This window comes from Meleagris gallopavo, chromosome 21 (genome assembly GCF_000146605.3).
Source record: "Meleagris gallopavo isolate NT-WF06-2002-E0010 breed Aviagen turkey brand Nicholas breeding stock chromosome 21, Turkey_5.1, whole genome shotgun sequence".
NCBI lineage: Eukaryota > Metazoa > Chordata > Aves > Galliformes > Phasianidae > Meleagris > Meleagris gallopavo.
In genome coordinates this window covers 6,193,695-6,221,128 of record NC_015031.2, presented here as the reverse complement: position 1 = coordinate 6,221,128, position 27,434 = coordinate 6,193,695, and the positions used below count along the sequence as shown (strand labels likewise).

General features: G+C 40.7%; 1 protein-coding gene across 7 annotated transcripts; it reads right to left on the bottom strand.

The window, feature by feature from the left end:
* Window positions 1-905: 905 nt before the first annotated feature.
* Window positions 906-26,976, bottom strand: SGSM2 (small G protein signaling modulator 2). Of its 7 annotated transcripts, none has more exons than XM_019621959.2 (23): window positions 26,853-26,976; window positions 25,801-25,963; window positions 23,877-24,038; window positions 21,885-21,952; window positions 21,240-21,385; window positions 20,702-20,836; window positions 19,359-19,483; window positions 18,428-18,495; window positions 16,504-16,667; window positions 15,830-15,959; window positions 14,297-14,431; window positions 10,856-11,006; window positions 10,229-10,293; window positions 9,643-9,788; window positions 9,164-9,292; window positions 7,392-7,589; window positions 5,865-6,269; window positions 4,918-5,042; window positions 3,819-3,901; window positions 3,224-3,333; window positions 2,291-2,387; window positions 1,698-1,772; window positions 906-1,118 (listed from the first exon to the last, which is right to left on the bottom strand). In XM_019621959.2, the coding sequence occupies exons 1-23, from the start codon at window positions 26,893-26,895 to the stop codon at window positions 1,030-1,032; spliced, it is 3,012 nt and encodes a 1,003-aa protein (XP_019477504.1). In that variant the 5' UTR covers window positions 26,896-26,976; the 3' UTR covers window positions 906-1,029. The 7 variants fall into 7 exon arrangements, with proteins under 7 accessions (XP_019477504.1, XP_019477500.1, XP_019477501.1 ...); XM_019621955.2 differs by having other exon boundaries at window positions 1,698-1,865; window positions 26,853-26,975; XM_019621956.2 differs by having other exon boundaries at window positions 1,698-1,865; window positions 16,504-16,664; window positions 26,853-26,975.
* Window positions 26,977-27,434: the final 458 nt, after the last annotated feature.

Sequence of the window (27,434 nt, the reverse complement as noted above, 5' to 3'; positions counted from 1 at the left end):
GGATTCTGTGCAACAATTTAAACTGCTTCATCTGGCAAGTACCAAGGCTTGCCTGAGTTAACAAATGCCTGGTTTGTGTTTGCAGGATCCCAAGGGAAGTCCTCCCAGAGCAGGGGGGAGGAGGAGGAGGTTGTTAGTCTGCAGTAAATGAACTGGAGGAGGTGAGGCTGTGCAGTGTCTGCTCTGTAAGTGGGATCTGAACTTTATGGGACTCTGCACAGATGCAAAGAGCGTGGGATTTGCTAACATGAGCAAGGAAACTGTTTCTATGTGCTTAGGCTGTGTTAACCTGAACTATATTAGGCAGATTTGTCATCTGGGAATACTTGCCAAGTAAGTTTGCAAAGTAAAACAAGGGCAAGTTTGTGGCATATGTAGGCCATGAACACTCAACAGCATGAGCTAGGCAGCAAAGGCTAACCAATGTTTTAGCCAGCATTGCCAGGTCTTCACTGCTCATCTTAACCCTGTTACTGTAAGGCTATTCTCCCAGTTGTTAATCTTATTTTACTTGCTAAGTATTCTGAATGTAAGTATGAATGTTTTAGCAACAGGATCTACATATGCATTTCTCTTCCATGTTCAAGATATAGCCTGTGAACTGAGCCCACAAATGTGCTCTTCCATGGACCCAGATCAGTGCTTGCCCCACTTCAATATCAGATCAGGCCTTACCTCTTCAAAAAATTCTGGCAGAGCACAAAATGTGCTACTAAAGGTGCAGTAAGTCAAAATACAAATGTTCTAATATGTCAAATACCCCCTATTTAGTATCTCAGTTATGTAAGCAGACAGTCTTCTAGAGAGAGAAATAAGAGAATGCAAAAAGATTCTGTTCTGAAATAGAAAGTTAAGTGTAACAAGGACTATTAAACACAAACCCCCTCTGGTGAAGGAAAAGTTCATTTTTAAAAGTATTACAAATCTGGTTATTTATTACATTACATGGAAGATGCAATTAAAACACCATTTTGAAGTTACAGTGCAAGAAATGCTCCATCCAGTAGCTCACAGCAAGGCCCACAATGATCACTTATTTTCAATCAATGTCTGCACTTTGTAGACAAGGTCTCTTGCTATCCTCAGTATTTCCTGGGCATTGTGATGTTCTGCCATTTCTAAAAGACACAGACAAGCATTTTTAACTGTCCATGGCAGGAACACTTCTCTAGTATTGATATTGCTGTCATGTTAGCATTGATTAATTAGTGTTACGTGAGCACCAGAACAAAAGTATTGGCAGTGATTCAGGTTTTTAGAATTAAAGATGAATAAGTGAATTAATCCCTTAGTGCCAAAGGTCCTGGCACCAAAAGCTAATCCTTCAGGTGTCTGTTCTCTTGCTGCAAAAAATCACAGTCCCTTATGACCACAGAACAGGAATGGGAGGTCAGTACCCACCCATACCTGGGAACAGCCCTCTGGGACTCTCAAAACATCAAGGTGCAGAACCTTTTGCTCAGTTTGTTTTTAGGAAAACAGGCACTGCTGTTTGTGGGGCAGGTTGGATCAAGTACATGAAAATCTGAGCTCTTCATGCACATGGAAAGCAATGTGACTGAAGCAATAGGAGATTCTCAACTTAAAATGAATAGGGGCTTTCACAACTGCAGATGGTTTGTCAGAGTAAAGGAGAAGCAGCAGACTGTGGATACTTGCTGTTTATCGCAATGTCTTTCTTAAAATATGTCTCTTACCATTAAAAAACTTGATGATATCAGTGAAGTCCATGTTGTTATCACGGATAATCTCTCGGTAAACTTCCACAAGTGCTAAGGCAATGAAAAGGACAAAATGTTCTGAAGAGATGTGCTTTGCAGCCCAAATTACTTCCCACACTGTAAATACATCCTCGTACAACAATTCTGAATGGGAATAAACATTACAAGAGCATCTGATTATTCAAATTGACCATTTCTCCCCACCCTTCACTATGCTGTCTTTCAGGCCCTATGCAGAAAATAACTGTATGTGATAACTCTTCCTTTTCCCTCTCCTTTCTCCTCCAGCCAACTCCTGTCATTTATTAGTGCAGCTATGGCAACTGAAAATTAAGGAGCAGCATAGGTGTAGTGGTCTGACTTAACCCCCAGGTGGACCCACTTGCTGCAGTTAGGGCTACATGACAGGATGGGAGTCTGAGTGCATAGCAGAGGTCCTCCTAGTATAGAAAGTACATCACTCAGCAGAGTCCAACAGCTACTGAGCTGTCCCTATAAAAACATTTTGCTACAGCCAGACACAGGTATGTTCAGTTCTGCATAACTCCATAGGCATAAAACATTATTACCTCTTTTAAAGTCAAGCAGGAACCAGCGATAGCAGAAGTAAAAGTGAGTGTAATCCCCATTCTGATGCATCAGTTCAAAAAGCTCTGAGTCTAGAATCTAAAATGTAAAACATCAGATATTGGTACCTTGTCTGAAAGTAGCCAAGATCAGAGGTGTTAGAGGCTGGTGAAGTCTTGTGCTGCTCTTTATCAACTGATCCTGTTGTCATTCTCAGCAGCTGCCTTTATTACGCATTTGTAAAATGCCAGTGGTGTAGCTGCCCAAACTTGCCAGATGTCTAAAATATGTAGTACATCTGGATAATGAGGATGGCATCCTCTTGCTTATCTTGCTTTTGCTGCTTGTGTTTTCCACTCTGACTCTCTTCTTTACTAACTGAATCTCTGCTTTCACTGTAAATATAATTTTATTTTTTTTTTTACTTTACCACCTATGAAACCAAATAATGGCTTATCCAGATAATTCTCGCAACCAAAAAACATTCAGTAAGCATACTGTGTAAACACAAATAAAGCTATAGTCTATAAATCTGTAAGTTTTTTTTCTCCACAGATAGTAGTGTTTTCTTTTCCAAAAGCAATGTAGGAATGGATATTAAAGCAACTCCCTGACTTCAGTTAAAGCTGGACTGAGCCACAAATGTGAGTCATTCCATGGTGTAGCTGGTGTAATGGAGGCAGAAGTCTGAGGAGTTCTGTCAAGTTAACCTGGACTGACCTGCTGTAATACATACTCTTTATTGTGACAGCAACTGCTGCCCCCTGAGAAGCAGGAAATCAGTTTGGGGGTGCATAAGTATCTTCCCCAGCTCTGAAGTACCAGATGGCTAGGAACCCATCAGCGGAGGTCCTGCCTTTCACTATGGCATCATGGCAGCTCTCAGCCTCTGAAACAATCTCAACTTCATTTAAATAGGATTCAGAAAGACTCACTTGGATTAGAGACCGCATGTTGGCGAAGTGTGTGTCCATAGCACCTCCGTTGGGGAAGTTCTGGCTCATCCTTTTCATCAGGTGGCTGAAGCAGCTGTAAGCCAGTTGATCTGCAGATACAGTACATATAATGCAGAACATTTAATTGTTGCAAGTCTTCTGACTTCCTTGATCCAAACTAATTTACAGCAGGGTGGAAAAAAAAAAAAAGGGGTTTCCCCTTTTCTGTCCCCTAGCTCCATCATCAGTACTTAGATGAAATGGAAGACAGTAGCTGAATCTGGACCACTTTTCTTAGTTATGCTTCAAAACAACACAGCTTGAGGCTAAGTTTCCATCTTCAGCAGCTGCAGGAACACAGCTTCTTTGAAAATCTAGTAAAATTTAATTTGGAAGTTGGTCATTAAGCAGGGAATCCCTAATATACTCAGGATTGTCATTTCAGCAACAACCTCACCTAGAGAAAACGCAAGTAAGAGCTCTGGGGGTGTTCTTCCTAACGATCTAGCCTTACTTAAAACATGCAACCTCAAAAACAGCAATTATAAAGAGGTCTCCCAAAAGATACTATGTTCCAAAAGAAAACCCTTCCTACCGTTGTCAAGTATAACCATCAAAGGAGCCAGGAGGTCACACATGCCTTGTACATAACCAACTTCTAGGTGCTCCCAAACATAACTGTAGAAAGAAGAAAGCACAAGAGATAATAGGATTAAAAAAAATCCTCCTGCTTTGCCTACACCTTAAGGCTTTGTCTTGCATGTAAGATCCAACCCCTCTTGGAAGCGCGATGTTCTATAAGAATAATGTTAAGGTTTACAAATTTTCTGGCAATTCAGTTTTTCCAACTCATTAGTACAAAATGGCAGTACTTCTGTCTTTTGCAGTAGGCTCCTGGTTTGCCATGGAAAACTAGAAGGATCTTAACAGTTTTCTACTTACAGGATGAATTAACTAATAGCAAACTTCTATCTTCCTGTTCCTCAAAACCTAAATATAATATTGAAGTCTAATTTGATTATGCAAGTTCAAACCTTAAGCAGCTACTGAATGCCTCTGAACCTTCTGTTGCTTCAGTCCTGAGTGAAAAGCTCATAAAAGCATTATCTACAGAAAAAAGTCCCAAAATGTTAAAAGTTACCTATTGTCAGTGGTTTATGGGCTGGTTTGGCCTGGTTCTGTGACTACAAGGTAGGAGGACCCACAGACCCACACCTCAGGAAAGGGGGAAAAAAAAAAAAAAGGAGAAAGGGTAGAGAGATGGGACTGAGAATAAAGCAGTGTCAACAATCTGAGGAGAAACAAACTGATTTAATAAATAAGATATTGGAATGCAAGATAACACACTGTAATACAGTATAATACAGTATAATTGGAGTTGAAGCTAATAATGCAAATATAATGAGTGTCCAAAAGCTGAAGGCCTTACTGCAGTGCTGAGGCAAGGCGATCTGGGGAGCTCACACTGCTGAAATCAAAAAGGGGAGGGAAAGTGTTTTGTGGATGGTATTTATCTTTCCCTGAGCGGAAAATGAAGACACAACCGGAGCCATCTGTTGTATCTATACTTTCTAACTTATCATTCCTTCTTCTTTCACATTCTTTTAAATTAGTAAGTAAGATTTTTTACACGTTATTATATTTTATGGTTTATGACAGATGTGAAAAGCAATTCACTTTACAAGCTGTCCTACCTGCACATAACATTGCGGAGTTTTTCCAGATTATCAGCAGTAAAGTACCAGTAATTCCGGTCACACCTCTGGACATCCTTATCAATTCTGTGCAAATTTAAGGCAACAGTGTCCAGTAATTCTATCTATAAGAGAAAAGTTGAAGTTAGATCTGCTGTTCAATCAGATGCAGGCTGTTACATCACTTTTAGACAGATTTCATTTAGATAGTAATGATAAGCAGGGAGCAAGGAGCTGTAGAAGAGATCACGTCTTTTTCTCCTCTCCACAACTCAGGGTTGACTCCCAACTGATCATTGCCTTAGTGGCACTAAGGAGGAGAATATCCATCAGCAGTGGCTGTAACTGAGCTTAGGACAGTTCCAGGCACAGATTGCTCTAAGAATCAACAAACCAGAAAAAGTAAAATTATACTTAGGATTTTGGAGAGCACTGAACTACTCAATTACCATCAAAAACTAAAAATCTGAAATACAGTGCACATAAGTTCACTGGTAAGTGTCCCAAGCCTGTGCTCTTTACAAAGGGTTGTGTCTACTTCAACAGCTCCAAGAACAAAATAGAAACAGAACAACTACTAATCTGTCAATAGTGATGCCAATAGAGATGGTGGAGTCTTTAGATGTAGGTTGTTTAGTTGATTAAATGGGGATTTCCCTTTGAGTTCAATGACAGGTGACACTGAAATCTTATAATTAGCGTCCTATCCTCCATCAAAATTTTTAGCTACCAGATCTCACATTTTTTCCTTGCTATTCCACTCAAAGACAAATTTTTTAACTGTCCATCTCAAAATCCAGACAAAAATATCAGGATGCAAAGATCCTCCATTATCCTCCCACCACACGCAGTTCTAGTTTGAGACTGTCACGATTAAATCCTATCTGAAATCTAATATAAGAGCTTGCCATTAAAGGAGAGGTGATGGTATGTAAGTTGTGACTTACTGTGTAAGACGCAGCACAGACAGCAGCAACATCCATTAAATAATCCACCTGGGAACACAGCTGCTCTTCTGCTACTGAGTCCTGAGGCTGCGGTACAGCTGACTTGGCTTTCTGCATAGGTGCTGTGTCTGGATCAGTCCTTTCCATGTCAGTGCTGGTTTCTTCTTCAGCCCCATCTTCAAAGGAGACACTCTGCCCATCATCAATACTGGACAGGATGCCTGAGGCCACAGAGTAGTTCCGTGAGGATGGCAACCCAGAGTCAGGGGAGTCGAACTCTACAGACTGCTGCTCTACAGCAGCTACTACTGCTGGTGTGTCAGCAGACACCACAGTGAAAGTATGGTCATCTTGACATTTTGAGTCTCGTTCTGCTGAATCTGTTTCATCTACAGATATAAAGACCTTAAGGTGGATGAGGAAAGGGGGGAAAAAAAAATAATCAGGTAAAGCAGAGGAGAAGAGAGAAGCAGTAAACGTTAATATAGCAAATGAATCTCCAACCACAAGGGTGAAATAAATCAATTACTCTAGTGAACAAGATCAAAAATTAATAGAGCTTCCATGCATGCAAACCTCTTCATTCTTTATACTGAAACCATAAGTCTAAAAATGATACCAATTTATGATTTTGTGTCTGTCTCTTACAGCGATGTCTCACCTTTCACAATCTTCAATTAGAAAAACCTCTTAAAGCAGTAAAGCTTCACTTCTTGCAACATCAACTCTAAAAGCTTGTGGCCATTCTAAGTTATCCTTGAAGGGGACCAGCATACCTCAGACCTCAGTTCAGTTTACCTACTGTTGAAGTCAAGATTGGCCTTCAGATTACTTTAACAATGCAAACATTTTACCTCACAGCCTATTCTCTCTTGCCTTAGTGAAATCAGTTAACTATCAGGTTTCTATTTCAGTATGTAAGTATCAGGTAACTATTTCAAGTCTGTTTAAGTAGCAAATGCCCAGAAATGCTTTTGGCACAGGAACCACAGGAAAGCTCTCTTTTTCAACAGTGTGACTATAATCAAGAGTCCCCTTTCTTGCTTACTGACCAAGGTGTGAACTCAAGTCTGCCTTTTCCCTGCTTAGCATCTTAACCTACATTGACAAAGATCCCCTCTCCCAAAATAAATTGCACTCAACTTCTCAATCAGGTACAGGACAGAATAAAAAAATATGCTTTAATAGCAGCAGTCTTCTGCTCCTATGCTGAATTTGAAAAGGGGCCCACGAATAAGAGATCTAGAAGGCTATTCCACTACTGAGAGAAGGACCTGTAGCAGGTGAACCTTAAAGCCCCCTAGGGAGGCTCTGCTTAAGAACAGCTGTAGATTACCCAAAATACAAACCTGCTCTTTGCTGTATCATGGAGAGGCTACTGCTTTAAGTTCCATATAGGATTTAAGCAGCTCCAGACTGACGATCTGTGTGCTGTTAACCTGTGCACATATTAGCTCCCACCACACACACACATACACACACACACACACAGCCTGCATCATACAAGTTCTGGGAAGGGAAACTTACATCATTGCTGATGGTGGAGTCCCTGTGAATCAGCCGCTGGACATGGCTGTCAATGCTGCTGCCTGAAGAAAACTTGGCCAGTGTGGCAGAATGTGATTCCTTCTCTCGCTGCTTTACGATGACCTCACAAGCCTTCCACTCAGCCATAACCTTCTGGTATCGGAGAGCAATCTCTTCATCCACCTGTGGACAGACAGACTGATAGATACTGAAATGCTGGTCCTCCTGGAAAGACAGCATTAAAGACAAACAGAAGCCAGAAGGGGAGAACTAAAGCAAATGTAGTATCTCAAACAGCCTGAAGGGTCCTGAAGTCCTCTTGCTAGAGCACAAATCACTTGAAAACACAATGACAGGAACAGTAAGTTGTTGCAAAGGAAAGACAGTTGGATATTTACTGCAGGGAATAAACTACCACTGAAAATTCCAGAAAAGATTAATATAAATACCTGTATCTGATATCAACAGCACTCCAGTATTCAGGGAAGAGCTAAAGATGTCACTGACTTCCATGTGAAACTTACACACAAGTCAAATGCAATCTGATGGAGCAATAGCTGGCTTTAGTTGGATTATTTCTAACATCTCTGTTTCCATTTTTTCTTTGTTTGTCTCCTCTATTCCACCTCTAACACAGCTCTTGCAATGGATTCCAGGTCACAGGTTTGTTGACATCTGCCTGTACAGAATTACATGCTGGAACAGAGTCCTGAATAGTAGAGATCCCTGCTCACATAGCATAGTACACTGCACCTGGTCAGATCCAACCATTCTGGTTCCTGTAGTAATAGAACTGTTTTTTGCCACTGCTGGCTTCTGCTGAAAAACAAGGGCAAAACCCCCCTTGAGCTTTAAAGGACACGTAGTAATTTCACTACTCTGTCACTTGTCAAGAGCTGAAGAGAAAACACTGTTGTGAGTTGGCTCCAGGCTCAACTGGTTGGAGTGGCCACCAGAGCACTCATGCCAAGAGCTGCAGGCTTCTTGTCACCTGAGGTAGCTGCAGAGTCATACATCAACAAAATACAAGCGTGAGTGGAAGGCTGGAAGACAGCCATGCTTTGGAGTCCCCCAGATGCTGATGGACTGCAAAAATACTATCAGAAGGCAAAGGTAATAAATCACCCATGATGACTTCAGTTAAGGGCGTGAAAAGATTCCCATGTGTGCTGATGTTATGACTGTTCCCTTCTTTTTCATTTAATAGGCTCTCAGATTCAATTGTATGCTGTATTTAGCGTCCAGAAGTAGTTCTTTGAGGTGTCAGTCATTGCTATTACTTATTACTGGTGTTGAGTAGCTCATAAGAATTCCAGATAAGGCTTGAAGCACTGTTGTACTAGTATGGAATGAGTTCAGGGAAAATAACTGCCTGTAGGAGCCCGTATTCTGCAGTTCAATTATTTACGCCTTGCAACATGTCTTTCTAAATTTACTGTAATTCCTTTTTTACAAACTGACTCAGGTATTTAGCTCTTCTTGTTAAATCTCTCATGTTCTAGCTGTATAAATGCTTGTGCTCTATGAAGCTGGGGCTATAATCCATGAGTTGTGGCTTGGCTTCCATCTGAGCTATTCAGACAGCTCCATCTGAGGTTCACACAGACAGACACAGTATCATGTAGATAGAGCAGGTATTTCAAATTAACCTGTCACTCAGTAGCATTTTGCCTTCGGAATGTTAAATCGTAATAAAAGCTAACACTTCAGCTATTTAGAAAACAAAACTTGTTATGCAAATATAATTCTTATCCCCAGAAATTTGTACTTACCTGATCCATTTCTTTTTTGGCCATGCCAAATTTATAGTGACCTAACAAGAATGGCCATACTTCCTTTCGAATCTCATGCTGTACTCCACCATAATAAACTTTTCTTAGCAGTTCCAGCTCCTTGTAATTCTGCAGCAGTTAGGAGAAAAAGAATACATCTTTATTTTCCTCAGGAGTGCTCATATATAGTCAATTCCAACTACAGAGACTAATAAGTCCAGTCCAATAAAGTTGCATCTTTTAAGAAAATAATCTAATTTTAATAGAGTCGTCATGAGATCAATTGCTTCGGATTTCATTGATATCTTTGCTGTCATCAGAGAAGCAAAAGAAAATCAACTTTCTTCCATGAGAAGTCATCCTGGGAAGACCAGGAAGCACCTTTAATATTTCCTGCAAACAATTCTAAGGGATGCCATGCTCACCACACCAGCACCTTGGAGCTAGTTTAATCATCATAAAGGTATTCTGTGACTTACTTTTCTGTCCTTCTGGTACTTGCTCCAGACCTCTTTGGTCAGGCCTCCTGCAGCACTGGATGGCTTGTCAGGTGGGATAATTGTGTGGTTCACTAGGGCAGACAGGTGCGTTCGCACTGTTGATAAATGGCGGCAGTAGGCAAGCCCTGTGGTTGGGGAGGAGGTAAACTTTTATAAATGGATCTGTATAACATCAGCAGCCTCTTCAGGATCAAGCTGTGACATTTTAAAATTGCCACTAATACTCCTACCTGAAATAAACTTGCATTCGTACTGTATAAAACTGAAGAATTGCAATGGAACCAAAGATTAAATCAGTCTTACACAGACAAGTAAAACTCAAGCAGAGTATTATACAGCAATATAAAGTTACACTGTCTTCACTAAGCATGGCTCCTCCACTGCTATATTAAAACCTACAAATAACTGAGTTACCAAGCTGTGATACTTGTGTCATAACCAATGTAATGTCCTGAGCTGATCTGACTCACAGTAAATTTGTGTTTGGACTCCTTTTTAAAACACATATGTTTTTGAGGTAAGCATATGGGTCTCACAAGGACTGGATCTGAGAAGCTTCGCTTACATCCATAAAAGGCTCTGGAAACAATTTGCCTCTTCATGCTTTCACACAGCATCTTTAATGGAGTCCTGTCGAGACACATTATGGGAACATGTTAGGTCACTGGGACACAAATCATTGTGAACTTTATGCTGATCCCCACGATCTTCACATAGGGATTCTTTCACTGCGCTAAGATTTATTTAGCTAAGGAACAACAACTAGAAATAAAACTTTAAAAAGCAGATTCCCACTAGAATTTTGGCTCCAAACAGATTAATCTGGTGCCGTTAGCTGCAACTGCTTCAGAGCATTGTAAAGGTCTTTGTCAAACTGGACGAGTTTGCCCTTTGTTACAGTTGCTAATTACTTGTTAAAGATCATGCTTCTATAGTTGTATTATATAAAACTACAAAAAAAAAAAAAAAACAAACACATTGCAATTTTTCTATCAAAATACGAGTCTAACTTGATAGGTTAGTTTCAACAAACTAAGTTTCTTGCTGTATAACTTCATCTTTTTGGGTCAGAAATTATTCGAAAACTGTTGAACTGTTATCCTTCATCTCTGTTGCAGAAACCAATAAGACATTGCTGCTTTTAACTGTGGCACAAGTTTTCCCAGTTGAGCTCTCTGCACAGCTTGCTTACCTGTCATGGATGCAATTGCAGCAGCTGGGTATATCGTAGGGAGAGCTGCCTGTTGAACAGGAGATGCATGAGGAGCCTTGGCTGCAGTGCTCCAGCTGCCACGAAAGCAAGTTTGCCCCAAAACCTTGCATCTCTATCATTTCACTGGTGTCTAGGGAAAAAAAAAATGAAACAAAAGAGCAGGCCATCAACTCTTACTCGTCTTTCTGCCTTCTGTGCATCCTGACGGCTTCATGCTTTACTTCTCAGCAGGCTTTGAACCTTGATTCCAAAAAGCGGAGAGCACCACCTTAGTTACCTCAGAAATGCTGCTCTCACTTTAACCTAAAACCAGCAGCATGCTGTGCATGTTCACTTGAGGCCAGTCCCTTCACCATTGCCCTTTTTCTGCCCATGCACACATCCCAGTCCATATTTCAAGAGAGCAAAAGCAAGTGCTGCATTAACAACTAAAACTGGTTCCTGTGCAGTGCTAATGTTATTTATAGCTAGAAGAGAGAGTCTAGCCTGATCTCCTATTTAACTCAGGTCTTAGAATTTCATTTTGTAATTCCTCAAATCAGCCATGCAACTGCTAGTCCAGCTAGAGTGGAAGTTTGAGCATAAAAAGAAATAAAAATTGATTGATTCTGTGATTTTCAGAAGATGCTTCTTTGCCCCCGACTTAGAACCAGATCCTAGAGCATCCAGCACATGATAGTTCAAGCCCTACCAGTATCAATAACATGTTGTAAAAGTAGGATACTCTGCAGGAAAACACACAACGGTACAGTGCGGCTTCTTGAGTCATCGCCAAATCTTAGCTTTCTAAAGCACCTTCAGTAAGGCAACACAAAAAAAATCACCAGTTGCCTTTATAAAGCTTGGCTTCGGCTCTTTACCTTTTCCAGCTGGCATCTGAACTTGTGGATTTTTTGTATTGTGATAAATAAATAAATAACTGGCCTTTCAGCTCACCCGTGATTAAAATTAAGGCAAATGCCATAATACTGTATGCCACTGAATTAATATTTGTAAGCAAAATCCAGTCCCCTGGGCCGTGCTTTTAAGACATACATTTGATGGGTGGTAGTAGGGGCAAATCCAAACCATCTCATGCATTTTACATCAGGGTAGCAGAAAGCATTTTAGTAGTGCCTATTAAAAAATGGGCATAGGTGAGGAAGAAGTGGGAGTAAAACCATTTGTTAACAGAAAAAGCACAGGCTCATGCGGAAGCAGTCGTGTAATTTCACTTCACAAAACAAAGTGTGATGAAAAAATGCTCTTCACCTTAATTCTTCAGGAAGGAGCTGAATGACCCAGTATTTATTGCAGCTTCTCATTTGGTTCAAATGAAAACGATTGGGCAAACATTTTTAGATCTTATTTTTTGCATCCCCTCTACAGACAAAAAAGTAGATTTTTCCAGCTTTAATTTATAGATATATATATTTTAGAGAACAAAGAAAAGAACCCCACAGAACCTAAAGATTCAGATGAAAGGTACCAGAATTAATGAAGAATTAGAGTGAACAGCATCTTTTATTTAACTGTTGTGGTGTTATCTGTAACTTCAGCTACATGCAAAAGTTGAGCATGTTGCAAAATGTAAAAGCAAATGGCCAGCAAACCTGCTACAACAGCGTTGTCATTATTTAAAAGGGATCTTGCTGGACAGACAACAGTCATTCCAGTCTATTTCAGCAAGAGTCACTACTCAAATAGCAGACACAATCCTAGCTATACCCTTAAGATTAAAAGCAAAAACAAGCAGTTATCTGACAGCCATTCGAGTAGGATGACTTAAAATTGCCTGACTAAAGACTAAATTTGCTCCTTATGTTTTAGGTCACAGCATTAGCCTCTAATCAGTGTATGTGGCAGTGTTAGACCTTCTTCCTTTCTGTCATCACTAACATGCAGAAGTGATCAATTAAGATACAGAGGAACTTTCCGAAACAGCATCTTTCTTCAAGGAGAACAATGTATTTTGGAGTTTCTTCCCACCCATACCTCTCTGTTAACTTGGGCTGGGCTTTATTGGCTGCTAAGGTTTACTCTCTTGGGATACACATGGGGGTGACATACCAAGAGAATCTCTGCATACACATGTCCTAGCTAAACAAAACTGAAACACCGTACAGATGCAAGCAGTTACAGTCTCCTAAAGGTGGTTCCACCAGACCAGGGCAATCATTTACAACTAAACTCACTGCTATTTAACAGCGTGTCTTATCTTGACTCCAGATATACTGTGGTTTTGTGAGGGAACAAACACCAGAAAAAAAAAACAAACATGCTAACAATGAATGAAAAATATAGAAAAATATAGAAAAGAATCGAAGTTGCTCTCCTTCCTACTTCTGCATTTGTCCAACTTCTGACAGCTACTTTACAGCCTGATAACAGAGAACTTTCTGTTCTTGCTGATAAATTCCAGTTAACAGCAAGAGGTAGCAGCTTTTGTTCTGATTATAACAGGAGCATGCCAGATTTGGTACTCAAGAGGTACCAAGGCCAAAAGTCTGGTGGCATTGAAGCTGTGCAGTGACTGGCAAGCCTAGAGGAGGGAAAGGATTTCACATGAACTAGTGGACTGGCCTGGATGACATTTGAACAATTGCTCTTTGAACAATTACAAGCTTTAGAATTGTAGCTATGTGGGAGGCCTTTGGCCTTGGGAATGGATTTCATACACTATTCAGCTCCCTCCTTTAAAGAAGCAAGGGCTTTTTAAGTTTCCAGAACCACACGACTACATCCTGGATGCTTGTTAATGCCTACGCTTCTTGTGAATGGCAACTTAATAGGTCTTACAAACAGCTTTAGGAAAAGAATGAGATGACAGAGTTTTGGAGGGCAGAGTCTTGCAGCTGACCACCTGAAACCACCTAGCCTACATATGGAAGAAATGGAATGAAAGCACCTGACCACAAAAAAGCATCCATCTCCAATTTTCTCTGCATGCTTCTATACCTTGCAGTTAACCACCCCTGTACCATCCTGGGGCTCACACTGTAACTCCCTACGCTTCAGTTCTCCTTACTCTGTCTGCAGAGCACTCTCCATTTCTGACCCGGCCCAGCACAAGCCATACTACTGTAACGGTGTGTCTCTGATCCTGTGTATGAGGCTGCCCTCCCCAGTTTGTTACACTGCACCTGAGTAATGATCCCTCCTCCCGTGAGAACATGCTCTAGCATCCAGCTTTTATGAAGGTGGGGCAGGAAGCCTCTGGAAAAAAAAGATCCGTTTGTTCTGCAGCACAAAGGCTCATACCAGAGGGAAGATGCTGCTGTTTCCACTTCCCATAGGTTCTGAGCCTCTCTGCAGAGACAATCTCTAGATCTCAAGGCACGAATGAAATGTTTTGCCCGGTAATAATGCCAACACTGTTGTATGCATCAGTGGAACGAGCTGCAATAGAGCTCTGGGACACAGAGGGAGGAGGATAAAAACCTTTCATCCTATTAGGAGCTGTGAGGTTCCGAGAGCAGATCATTGATAGCATTGCGTGTAGCTTATCTTCCTCCTCCTCATCATCGTCAACAGAGGCAGAGCGGCTGGCAGCTAAGTGGTGGTAGTTAATAGTTACTGCTCAAAGAAAATAGTGAAAGAGGAGCATAAGAAGAGAGAACTTGATTCTGCGGGAAAGCTCAAAAGGACACGTTCAGCAAAGACAAAGGGTTTGAATCCTGCCCTCTTCTTGAGGGCACAAGCTCCTGTGTGAGTGGGTATGAAAAATGAAGTTCTTAAGAAAAATAGCATGCTCCACCAAACACAGGCTAGCTTCTGATTGTGCACAGGCTGTTCCCAGGGCACATATGTCAGATCATGGCAGTGGAGGAAGGTCCCAGTGCCAGCCTGCAGTAGGCAAATACGCTCTTTAGCAAAACTCCATGGGAGTTCAAGGCTCCAGCTAGCTCCCCTCCACCGTACCACATCTATGCTATGGCCTCCTCTTTTCCACTCTGATACCCATGCCAAATGCATCTGGGCAGGACACAGTCTGCTCCCAGCTCCATCCAGCACTGCAGACACGCAGGGTACAGGCCTACCTCCACAGAAGCCTGTGGCAGGAGCTAGCTCTGTCCTGCACTCAACAGGCAGGTCTGTGCTGTAGGTGCCCAAAGAATCTGCAATCCCCTCGATTCAGGCAAAGGAAGAAGATGCTTTTGCTAGTGTGAGAGTACACAAACTTACCTGTGTCAAGTCAGAAACCCTCATAAAGCATGGTTACCATTGTGGTTCAGTCCCATGAGTTGAGGAGGGTTCACAGTCGAGACTTCTGCTTTCTTAGCTGCAGTAAGTCCCACTATAAACAGTAAATCTAAATTCCTTAATTCCTTGTAAAATTTTAGGGATTTCCCCCCCCCCCCTCGCTAAGAGGAGTGAGAGCTGTTAGAGAACTAGCTCAAATGCCTTCTTGCATGTAAGGAATTTGTCTTCACTGATGACATGAGGTGGTTTGGTGCTTGGGAATTAATTGTTTCCTCAGAAGGGCATTTATTTATCCACTGTTAAGTTCTTGCTTCCAAGCCAGGTAAACTCAGCCCAGGGAATTCTTTGGGGTATTTTAAGCTGGTTTTATGGTTTGTTTTGGTTTATTTTTTTCCTAATAGAAACATTATGATCAAGCAGTATGGCCAATTAAAATATCCTCACTTCAAAACCAAAAATTCTCCTAGATAGTAAAACAACATTTTGGTCTCAGTTTGCAAGCCCAGGGGAGTATTTTGAAAACTTCCTCTGCAAAACACAGAGTAAATGTTACATTTCTCACCTCCACTCCATTTCCTTGAAGAAAACAAGCTTAACTTTGTTAAGGAGACCTACAGTCAGCTGTACCTGTAAGATCACGGTTATCAGTCAGTATAACTTTGTGGTAGATTTTCCCATTATCACTTCCTGTCCCCTAAACAGGTTTTCTTAGCTGTGGGTTTTTTGTTTGTTTGTTTGTTTTTTTAAACAAAGCAGAACAAAGGCACTTACTGTTATCATGCTTGTGCCCTGGGTAGATAATTCTGAACACATAGTCTGTGGAAGTGTCTTCAGCTGGCATTTCCTCTAAGTCCACTGATTTGTTGCTGTTCCGTTTTCGAAGCTTTGGAAATACCTTACCCTAGAGAAAATAATGATCTCATATATTAGTTCAGCTACCAAATGCTAACAGAGCACAACAAACTAACTACTTTGGATCTTTGGCATCTGAAGTCTTAAAGCTAAGCTTTCTATGTTGGGAGAAAAAACACTACAATCATAGTCAGAAGGTGGCTTTATGAGTACTAAATGCAGCTTTTCTCTGTGCTTAAAACACAACTTTTTCTTGCAACCCATAGAAGGTGAGCACCAGCTTTTTCAGTCCCTGTCAGCAAGTATATCCCAGACCATCAGAGACTTAGTCCCTATAGCCTGCAACTAATACTGACCTTTCATATTTTAATAAGACAGCAGATTCCAGTTCAAGGAATGTGGCAATGAAGGTATAAATAAACACTAAGGACAATCTTAACGCAAATGAAACTGGACTAAATAGAGTTTTTTTGCCTTCCACTTTGATTTCCATCTGCTTTATAGTAATGCCTGGACTCTGTGGGGCAGGGTGCTGTTGCACACAGACTATAAGATCAGCCCTACCACAAGCAGCTCATCAGAAAAGGCAGTACCTTGCCCTGTTGGGACCACAGTGGTGGTTCCAGCTGACCACGAGGCAGAAGACCATTTTCCAGACAGGAAAGAAATGCAAGGAGGTGACCTCCCTGAGGGAAGTGCAGTGGAGGTTTCTGAGTTCCATCCTGACTCACCAAGACTAATGTCCATCTGCTTTCTGCTGCAAAGGAGGACAAGGGGAGTCCACACTGTTACATCATAATCTCTATTTGCTGCTCTTACCTTCTAAGTAAGTTTTATTTATGACCACCTCTAAGTAGATAAGTAAACTTCTAAGTCACAGTATAACATAGGTGGCCTCAGTCCTTTCAACCTAAAGAAGTTCAGGATACAACAAACTGTGATGGGCCTCATGCAGAAACATTAAAGTGATTCTGAACATTAATAAAATAAATAATAGAGGAACAAGTAAGTATCTGGACATGGGCATAAGCTGACAAAATACGCATAATTTAGAATGAAAATTAGCCTAATGTATATAATAAGAAGCTTTTTGCCTGTGAGAATTAGCAAGTCATATTCACTGTGGTAAATTCTTCTCATCTATTTCACTGTCACCATAAACTTATCACAAATAATGAAACCTGCCCTGGGCCATTCTATGATTCTGTGATGATTGTCTGGGTATTCTTTTAAGCGTAATTATCTGCATTTTGAGTTCAATTTTCAAAAGCACTTAAGTGAATTAGATTCTTAATTTCATTTTCCAAAATATAATGAATGAGGAACATAACTCAGCAGTGCTTTTGAAACTTTTACCTCTGATATTCCTCCCTCTATGGCATCTAGAGGCACCTGGTAAAGGGGAGATGTCTCAAGAGCAGGAGGTGTTCCATAGCATGGCTGTGCAATTCCAGTCTGGTAGGTAGGTGCTGTGGCAGGACCACCAAGTGTCTGTCATCTTATGCAAACAACAAAAATCATGTTGTGTATACACCTGGCACCTGTTACTGAAGCAGCCTTCTCAATGAACAAAACCAAAGGATTTTGTATTTCATGTCTGCCACCTGATTCCCTCTTCTCTAAGAAACTGCTGCAAAGCAGTGAGGCATCTGATCAGCCACTGAGATCCTGGGCAGGCACAAAGTGTTCTGGAAGGGGTGATTCAAGTGAGGCAAACAGATCTGATCAAGAGTTGCAATTGTCCTCTAGCTAGGACTCCAGGTTTTCACACCCATATGCCTGGGCTGGTATGGTGTAACTAGTTGTGTTAATGGCACGGAGGGAAAGGGATCATTCAAGTGGCTTTCCCATTCACATATTTTAAAGCAGTATGTACAAACTGTCTTTTAAAATAGGCTCTTAGTTCTAAAGGTCCTTTGGTTCACACACAATTCAAATCTGAGTCCAAATAAAATTTCTGCATGTTCATTCTTTGCTCTGTGATTTTGACTTAAAGCTCATGGTAAGGAAAGCAATGGGAGAGACGTTTTCTTCAGACCCCACTCTCTAAAATGAGAGAATGGGCTAGTCAGAATTCTATGGGCAGATGGTGGCTTGGTGTTACAAGCACTCCATTTCTACAGCAGTCGACAATCCCACTGACAGAAGTTGCTTTTTCCCCCTATCATTTTGTAACAGTCTATGGATTGAGGCTCGTGCTTACAGAACCAACACATCTACATTTAATACCTGATGCTGACAGTTTCCCAGAAGTGCTCTACTGCACAGATGACTCAGAAAAAAACAAAGGGCATAGAAAAAACAACAAAGAAAGCAAGTGACAACCTGAGCACTGTTAGGCAGAGAAGATCTTACCAGGTTTTCACTGAAGTCATCTGAAGAAGAAAAATGGTCTGCCTCCTTTTGCATTAAATCCCTAACAAGCACCATATAAAATGGTAGCAGCATTAGCATCGTTAACATTAATCTGGCAGACAGGGGCTCTGAGGGCACCCCCACGAGAAGTGTTATGCTTACGTTGTTGATGGCAGTGAATACAGACGATCTGGCTGAGAGGCACAATTAATGCGTAGTCCCAGTAAACGCTAATAGAAAAGGAAAAAGTGCAAGACAATTTTTTTTTCTACATTCAGGAGTGCTTGTAGTTCCAAGCGTGCAATAAAAAGAATTTGCTGAGTTAAAAACTGCTGCTAAATGTGACCAGTTGAGGTAAATCAGTAGTCAAGTAAAAAAAGCAAAGAACTAGTACTCCATAGTAGGTACACCTGGCACCAGCCTTTTCAGAATGGCCTTTTTTTGGCCCCCTTCCCACTCCCACCTCCCCAGGTCAGAACAATGTTCCAGTTAACACTAAAACATACAGGGCACAGACTTTATGGTAGCCTTGTAGCTGGGTTTCAGGGCAGCAAGTTCACTTATGTCTTGCACACATTATTGCTGGGGCTCAGGGTTACAGATTAAACACTAGAAACAGCTCTGAACCTTTCTGAGAAAAACCTCTACAACTTAGCATCAAAAGCAACAGTAGAGGGCTTCAGTAACGCTCTATTAAAAATACACATTATGTTTTAAATACAAAGAAAAAAGAATGGGGTGGATCAAGCATTAGAGAGCACTGTTCTGAGGCTGAAGGAAGCGTTCCCTGAGGAAACATACCTACCTGGTTCAAAACTTCACCTGTCTTACGACTGAAGTAGAATGCCATAATAGAGGAATAACTAATGAAAGAGAATGACATTACAGACCTCTCTTTTAAGGCTGACAGTAGCCATTTGCTTGTCAAGTGATTTCTGACTCTCTGAACCCAAGCTGCCTGACACCTCAACATGTGCACTGTTCTGAAGCCCTTCAATTAAATCAATTTTGTTATACTTATGTCATTATTGCCAATATACAAGGAAATAAACACCACAAATGCTTCCAATCTTTTTCTGAATGCAGAGACTACCTTTTCTCCAGCTCTGAATCTCCAAGCGTTCCATTCATTAGCTGATTTGGAGTCCATTTTAATGTCAAACTGTCTGCTGACTGGTGAAGTGAGAGATATCCAGGAATCGCCTCCAAATCATCCTTCTGTTTGCAGAAATAAACAGAAAAAGATGATTCAAGTGTACACACAGTTTTTTCTTTTCCTCCTCTTGTTTGTTCACCCCTCCATAATTCTGAGATTTTAATTTCAACCATCAGCCCACTAGATTTGGCCATATTCTGTATATGCCAGACTATTTTCATTTGGCCTAATTACACTTCAACATCCAAATCCTTCACAACTCTGTTATCCATGCATTTAAATCTTGAGTGCAACAAAGATTTTTCTGAATGAACACAAGTAATAAGATTTAGCATGACACAGTGATGGAGGACTGAAGTATCCTCCTTAGAGACAAGAAGACACTGAAGTAAGAATTATCAGCCTTGTTCTCAATGGATATTACATTATGATATTTATATCTTTTTGTCAGTGATAATGAAGCCAATTTCACAAATTCAGAAAGAAGGATCATACCAAATCACATAAAAAAACAGTAGAGAAAGATGGAAAATTTGGCATCGCTGCATAAATATCCTTTGTTTCTCTAGTTGCCAGATGACAGAAGTTTCCGTATCAGTTCAGCTCCCTTCAGCTTTGCAAAATGCTTTCCTTGCAGACAAGACACAACCTTACGCTCTCATAAATGCGCAGCTCATTCTGTTTCTCCTTCCATTATGAAATGAGGATCACAGAGTTCTAGACTTCACACCTGGGCTTGCTGCACTCGATAGGTTATTGTGACAGTCAACCCTCCAAAGTATCTTTAAAGCTTACTAAGTTTCAAGTCTGAATTCACTTATATAAAGATGAAAACCCCCATTCACCAAATCCTTTCAAGCTGTTTATTTAATGCAACTTAATCTTCCAAATCAACTATGATAATTGTCCTTTAATTGCCTTCAGTGTCCCCCAGGAAAATCTCCATAATTTCTCCTGGGACTGAGGTTAAATCAAGAGGTCTGTAGTTTTCCAGGTCCTCCTCTTGTGCCCTCTTTGTAGATGGGTATAACATTGGGTAGCTTCCAGTCAGCAGGAACTTTCCCTGACTCCCATGCCTTTTGGTAAACGGTTGAGGAGTTCAGGTATAACATCTGCAAATTCCCTCTGTAGTTCGAAGTGAATCCCATCAGGTCCCTGGATCTTACAAAACTGGTCCCTTACAATCTCTGTGACCACAGAGGAAAGTCACTGCTCCCCAACTTCTGAAGTCACAGATATGCAGCAGCTGTGTGTATTGGCCCAAAACTCAGTGTACTTACGGGCTGGACTAAGACATTGTTTTTTCCATATAGGAGATGTGTTCTGGAATTCTGGTGCAAAGACTCCACATACTCTCTTGCTGAAGCAGCAAAGCGATCTTCTGATGTGCTCCCACTTGAATGTCGTTTCCGGATCTAGCACACACACACACAGAAACAGTCAAGGCAGATTGGGCAGAATGGGAACGGCTGTACTGACAGCTCCATTCAGAGCAGTCTCTGTACTGGAATTTCTGGAGCCAGGAAATATTGCAGAAATTACGCAGGCTCTTCCTCATCCCTTGCCAAGACAGCTCACTTCTTGTGAGCTATTTGGTCAAATAACACACATTAAAGGCCATGTAATTTAGTCCTGGATCTCAAACTTCTCTTAGTGTATTTGGGCAGAATGGACTTTTAATCTGTGATAAAGGCTCCATTACAGAAGAAAAAAAAAAGAAAAAAAGATTGTTTAAAATTCACATATCTTCCTTCTGGGATATTTTTATTGTCAATTTGTGCCTTGTAACTCTGAAATAGCTGCACAGAAAATACCTACTCCTAGTGCTGGACGCTTTGAAGGCGAATCTTGGCGGCCATGGACTCCATGAATCCGATGTCGCTGAACAAGCTCATCTGCTGAAGGGTCTGTCCAGTAGTGATCAGCTGTTTTGAGCTTGGTGTACTCCAGTGCACACGGTCCAACTAAGAAAAGAGCCCAGGAGAGAAACATGAGTCTGCCTGCAAATCTACTGAATCTTACACTGCTGGCCAAGTACTGAAAGTGGGATTTTCTTCTCAAAGCAGATGAATTATTAATCATCACTTAATGATCCTACAGGATCAGCCAGCCCACTATATAGATAATATGTATAATAACATATCAGGTCCTATTATCTACAGCTGCATTCAAATATTCCTTTAGTACACAATACCCTGCCACAGAAGCATTTATAGTTCCAATCTGCTTGCAAGCATTCTGTAAAAAGCCATTTCCATTCTGTCCTCTGATCTAACCAATAATTAACAGTACTGGTCTCTACTGGTCATGAATGCAACAAACACCATCTCCTCCACTGCTCTATTACAGTCAGTCAAACCATGTGCTAGAGATAAGAATCACCTTTTGTACAGTTATAATATAAAATGGTTTAAGAAGCAGTTTATTTTCTTTAGGATAAGAAGTAACTTTGCAAGAACTCACCTAGAAGAGAGGCAAGTATTGGGCCACAAACAGGATCTGCTAGTAAAGCTTCTTTTTCATAATATTTACTAGGAATAAAAGATTAGAGCCCAGTTAAAAACACTGGCTGTTATGATACCAGTAGTATTACTTAATTGGCTTTAAAACTATCACGTTACTGCTTATCAGAAAATAAGCCAAAGAAAGCAAGATAGATAACAACAGAGAAGCTGGACATGCTGCTTTCTTTGTTAAACTGACAACAATTTCTTCAGTATTTGGTGCAAGCCCCCTTGGAGTCCAGTGGACGCTGACTGTGTGCACAGGCAGAAAGCAAAACTACTGAAGTCATCTATAAGGTCAACGTAATAAAAAATAAAAACTGAGGCAAAATGCTCATTTCAAGAGTGAATTCAAACAATTAAATTAACTATATAAAGGGAAGTTTTTACAATTTAGAGTTCTAAGAGCTTTATCAAGACTGAAAATGGAATCTAGACTGTGCATCTATAGTGCTGCACACGTACTGAATCAGAACACATTTTCCAAGGTTGATTTTAATCACAGTTCTAGTGCAAAACAAATTCCAACACCAGAATTTAGCTGTGATTATCAAATGCACGTTCTCACACAATGGGCAAATAAGCAAACCATCTACCTAAACCACCAGAAATGGGACCAAAGGGATCTAAAACCCGTCCTTTCCTGAACTAGAAAGGAGAGAAAAAGCAGTTGCTAACTGCTGATGCATGCATCTCCTCTAAAAGCTGTAATACAGCTTGACTGGCTCACATACTGATCTCCGAAGAACAACTGTTGCACTAGGTCTGCAAGTATTTAGAAGGCTTTTCCTACATGGCACGTCCTAAACTCAGGTGCCAAGGGACACGGTTTAATGATGAAACTTGGTAGGTCAGGGTGATGGTTGGACTTGGTCATCCTGAAAGTCTTTTCAATCTACATTATTCTCTAGCTATTCTTTAAGTACATTGAAATATATTGCAAGAAAGTTATAAAGAAATTAATTTGGCCTATTTTAGACACTTGTGTTAGTATTAATTTCCTAAACACAATCAATAACATTGACTAGATCTCCATGGAGCATAAAGGAAGTCTAGAACAATCGGTTCAATTAAAATATTAAAATTATAATATAAATTTTTATACTTAATAACATTACCACCATCCCTACTTTTGATCCATACTCTTCCATTCATCAGCTGTATAATCTCAAGTAAGTCACTTCCTCTCAGTGTGAACATTCTGCCTCATCTATTTTGACACTGAGCTCAAGGGGAAGCAGCTTGCCTTTTGCTAGATGTGTTTACCCAGTATATTGATTTGAGGCTTTAGACACTAATGCAATATGGAGACAAGTAACAATTCTCTGCAAGCAATGCTGCCAGTTTTTCACAGAGACCAAGAGATTCACACATTCTTAAAACATATTGTTTATCTGTGAGGAATGTTCTTAAAACACTGTCAAGAACAATGAACTACAAATAGCAGTTCTTGCAGTGACCAAAAGTATTCCCACCACAGCAGCAAAGCTAACTTTAAAACACACAGCCCAAAAATCCAAACACCCAAATTTCTCAGAATGTCATTATCCTCTGCTGTCTCTCCCACTAGATGGGGCTCCAACTCTAAATCATCTTCCTTAAGATGGGAAGAGCTGAAGGACTTAAACACGGGGTGTTGTGACATACGTTTGCCATAAAAATGCATAAGAACAAATGTTATGTTTTATTCACTGCAATTGAGGTTCTCAAAAATCACTTACATTTGAGGATGTGGCCCTAACTCACTAGCACAGATGGAGAAGCCAGTGAGGTGAATATCCACAATACATGGAACAACTGTGATCAAATTCTCTTTGTCATATATGGTGAATCATGTGGAAGTAAAAAATAAAAAAAAACACCTTCAAAATATTCAAGTATCAGTAGATACTTGATACAAAGGATACAAAATACTTTTGACAAATATCCACACTTTAGATTCTTGTTTTACCTGCAGTTATCAACAATATACTGCACAATCTTGTCGAGCACCTTCTCAATCAATGCTGTCCGAACCCATATATGTTTGATGGCCTGAGGAGTCAGTACAGGTGTTTTATTTGTGGTTGATCCTTGCCTCTTGAGGGGTTCCTGCAAGTTCGGCTGATTTTTCCTGAAAAAGGACATAAGATAAAAGTTGCCAAAGTTCACAATCTTTTCTCACTGGAATACCTCCAGTGACAAGTCTACATAGAGAGGTGCTGGAAAACACAGCACGTGTCTGACAAATGCATATCTGTATACTAGCTATGTCAGCACTCACCACATCGGGTTTCAGGATTTTAGTCAGGGATTTTTTGAAAATCATAGCTGTAATGAGTGATTTGGGACACTTGAGTTTTGGACTAAAATCAGACACCAAGCAGTCCCTAAATATAGCCCCAAACAGGCCTGTATTAGTTATATTGGGTGAGGTAGTCCACCAGCAAAAATATCTTTTGCTGTTGGTGCTTTAGAAAAATCCCAACATTCGAACTTCCACGTGCAATTTAGGCTGAAATGAGCAGCCAGCAAATCTATAGCAGACTGTAGCTGTCAAAAGAATGAAGACATAACAAAATGCCAAGTGTAACATAAAGTAAGTTGCATTTGATTAACAGAATTTAGCTTCTTATCAAATAAATCTTCCTACTTATTTGGGAAAGCTACACAGAGGATGCTAAAATAAAAAACCAGATTCTTGCCTTCAGATTCTACCATCAAACTCAAGCTAGCCATGATCCCCAGAGGGCACAAAGCTGTTTCAGTGCAAAATATTCCTACTGAGACCAGAAGCATGGAGCAGGGTTTGGGATTAACAGAGGCAGAGCAGTTCTATAGAGCTCCTGCCATACCACTGTCAGGCAGTCCTTGGACACAGGCCCATCTTTTTATTCTCTGTGAAGCACCATGTACAGCTACAGCATCAGCTGCGCTGGAGCCTTGGCAGGGAGATCCTCTCTCTTACTTCCTACAGAAAGACAGCAAGACAACTAAAAGATAAGCAATATCAAACTGAGAAACCAGAACTAAAGCAAATGAGCATCCAAAGCCAGCTGGTAGCTTGCTTACAGCCATGACTCCCTGCTTCTTCCTATAGTATTAGCCAGCACTTCAGAAGGGCCAATGCAGAAATGGGGTGCTTAATGCTGTGTTTTAGTGAGTGACAGGATGGTGAGCTGGTTATACAAAGCAGATTCACTTCCCAAGTGCAGATGTAAACAATGCAGGGACTGGCCAACAAGGTGGTCTCTGAGCCATTCCATTCTGTGGAGTTACTTGCTGCCCAACAAATCTATTTGACTCCAACTGAAAGAGGGTCAGCTGCACACCGTGCCTCAGGCATGCTGTGGGGGTGGTGTTTTGATGCAGGAGCAGGATGGGACTGTTCTCTGGAGATCCCAGTCTGCTGTGCTTTCTGTTGTAACATTGCATAGCTTCATGTGGTAGAAATACAATTTCGAAGAAAATTCCCAGCAGAACACATTTTTATTTATGTTGGATATTCCGACATGGTCAATGTTCACTTCTTAACCATTCAATTACAGGTGTCCAAAATACATTTGCATACTGACAGTGCTCCTTTCACTTCTTTGGTGGTCCACCGTACCCAGACTGTGAGCACTCTGTCAGTAACTTTTGTTGCTTTGCATGGACTAGCCATCTTAATCCTTTGCACTGTAAGAAGCTAAACAAAACACGAAAGACCCACTTCCCAACTTCTGTCCTTCTGCTGTCAGCTTGATGAAACTAAAACATTTGTCTTATTTGACACTCAAGATTCAAAGCTTCTGCAAATTTGGCCAAGAAAAAGCCCTCTGTGTTTACCAAGTGATCTGTGTATCCTCTTCATAAATACTGTGTGAATTTTGCTAGTAAACAGACATCATCCTCACCTGCTCTCCACCTGCTGCTGCAGCTCCTGCACTTTCTTGCATATGTCTCCTGCAACTGCATATGTCTTGCCAACTTTGGTGAACAGCGCAGCTACCTTGTCGGTTCGCAGGAAGCCAGCAGCCCTGCGTTTCAGCATGTGCAGGAGACATGCTTCCACAACACCTGCAAGAAAGGGAAGGAGATACATCCATGGGTACTCCTGTCCTTCAGCCTTCTCTTTGGTGAGTGCTATCTGCTAATGCAAACCGGTCAGGCGTAGAGACATGAGAACAGAGAGCTGCAGAAAGACAGCCAAACTAGATCTCAGAATCAGATGATGCAAGTATGTAAATAATCTGCAGTTATAAGCACCTTGTAAGTTACTGGCAGTGAAAGAATTCCAGATTCTACTGAAGATGAAACCAAATGCAAAAACTCCAATGAAATCTTCACGGCAGAACCAATTCAATTCATTTCAGCCTGCCGAGAAACCTAACCTGGTCTCATTTAAACTGCAGCAGGAAAAATTAAAAACAAACAAACAAAAAACCCAAAACAAAAAAGAAAACAAAAAAAAAGCTCCCCATCTAGAAGCTTTTAAAACTTCATTGCAGATGAGTTGTCAAGTCAACATCGTCCATAAAAAGGCATGGGGAACAGATCAATTCATTCACAGGGAGGAAAAAACCCCAACTAAATGACATCTGCAAGGTGTGCACCCTCACTGAAACCCACAGAGGCCTGCCAGCCCTTATTGAAGAGCCTGTGTTCAGCACCTGAGCAATGCTCTCTCCTCTTCAAAGCCAGCAGCCTGTTCTGTAGTAAACTGCAGTTGGAATGGCCAAGTTAAATTTGTGTTACGAGTAATAAACAGTATTCCATCTGCTCTGATATACATCACATCTCTCTCAAGATTTGGCAGCTAAGTTTGACAGAAGGCAGCATTTCGTTGCACCTTCAGGTGCTGAGCATTTCCTGAAGACTTACAGTACTTAATGGTTTCCAATCCCATGCTAACCAAAAGCCTGTGTCTGAAAAAGACTGTCCTCTCTGCTGAGCCCCTGAAACCTACCCCAACTCCAAGACTTAACAGCACATGGACACATCTCCTGCATTTAGTTAGCCTAGAAGCTGTTGCAGCAGCTGAAGGATCACAGGATCGTCTGCATTAAGTTATTACGATGCTTTCTTAATTTCCAGCACTGCTCTCCTATTTCTTTGCTTTGCAAGACTGAATAACTACCTGCTGAATGAATTAAAAAAAAATAAAAATAAGAGAAGCATTTTTGAGGTTTCATAACTTCACATTTTGTATCTTAACATTCCGAAAAAAAGAAATCTCTAATTGGCTTCCCACTAACATATCTCTATTACAGAAATTAACCTTGTGTGTGTTCTGAAAATATAACCACTTGCTTTTTAAGTGTGGAAAACAGCACTAGAAAAGAAATGGGAAACACACTGTGGGATAACAACTATTTTGCTTTCAACTGTGAAGGCAGATATGTCTTTAAGCTAGGTAATATTGGATAAAATCTGACAAAAGGTAAATTTTCCATGAAAATCCCTAATTTCCCAGTGGAACAGCCAGTAGAATTAAATATTGATGGCTTAGATTGCTCATGTGGCTTTAGAATGTTCATGTAATTTTTTT

Bases quoted from the DNA above. Each gene is read 5' to 3' on its own strand.
- SGSM2 (XM_019621955.2), bottom strand. From the start codon at position 26,895: ATGCAGGAGATGTGTCCATGTGCTGTTAAGTCTTGGAGTTGGG. The intron at 14,432-15,829 runs GTAAGTGCCTTT...TTCTTTGAGCAG, and splicing joins AGGGCACAAGCATGATAACA to TAACTATTAACTACCACCAC. The intron at 1,119-1,697 runs GTAAGAGACATA...TGTGTCTTTTAG, and splicing joins TATCATCAAGTTTTTTAATG to AAATGGCAGAACATCACAAT.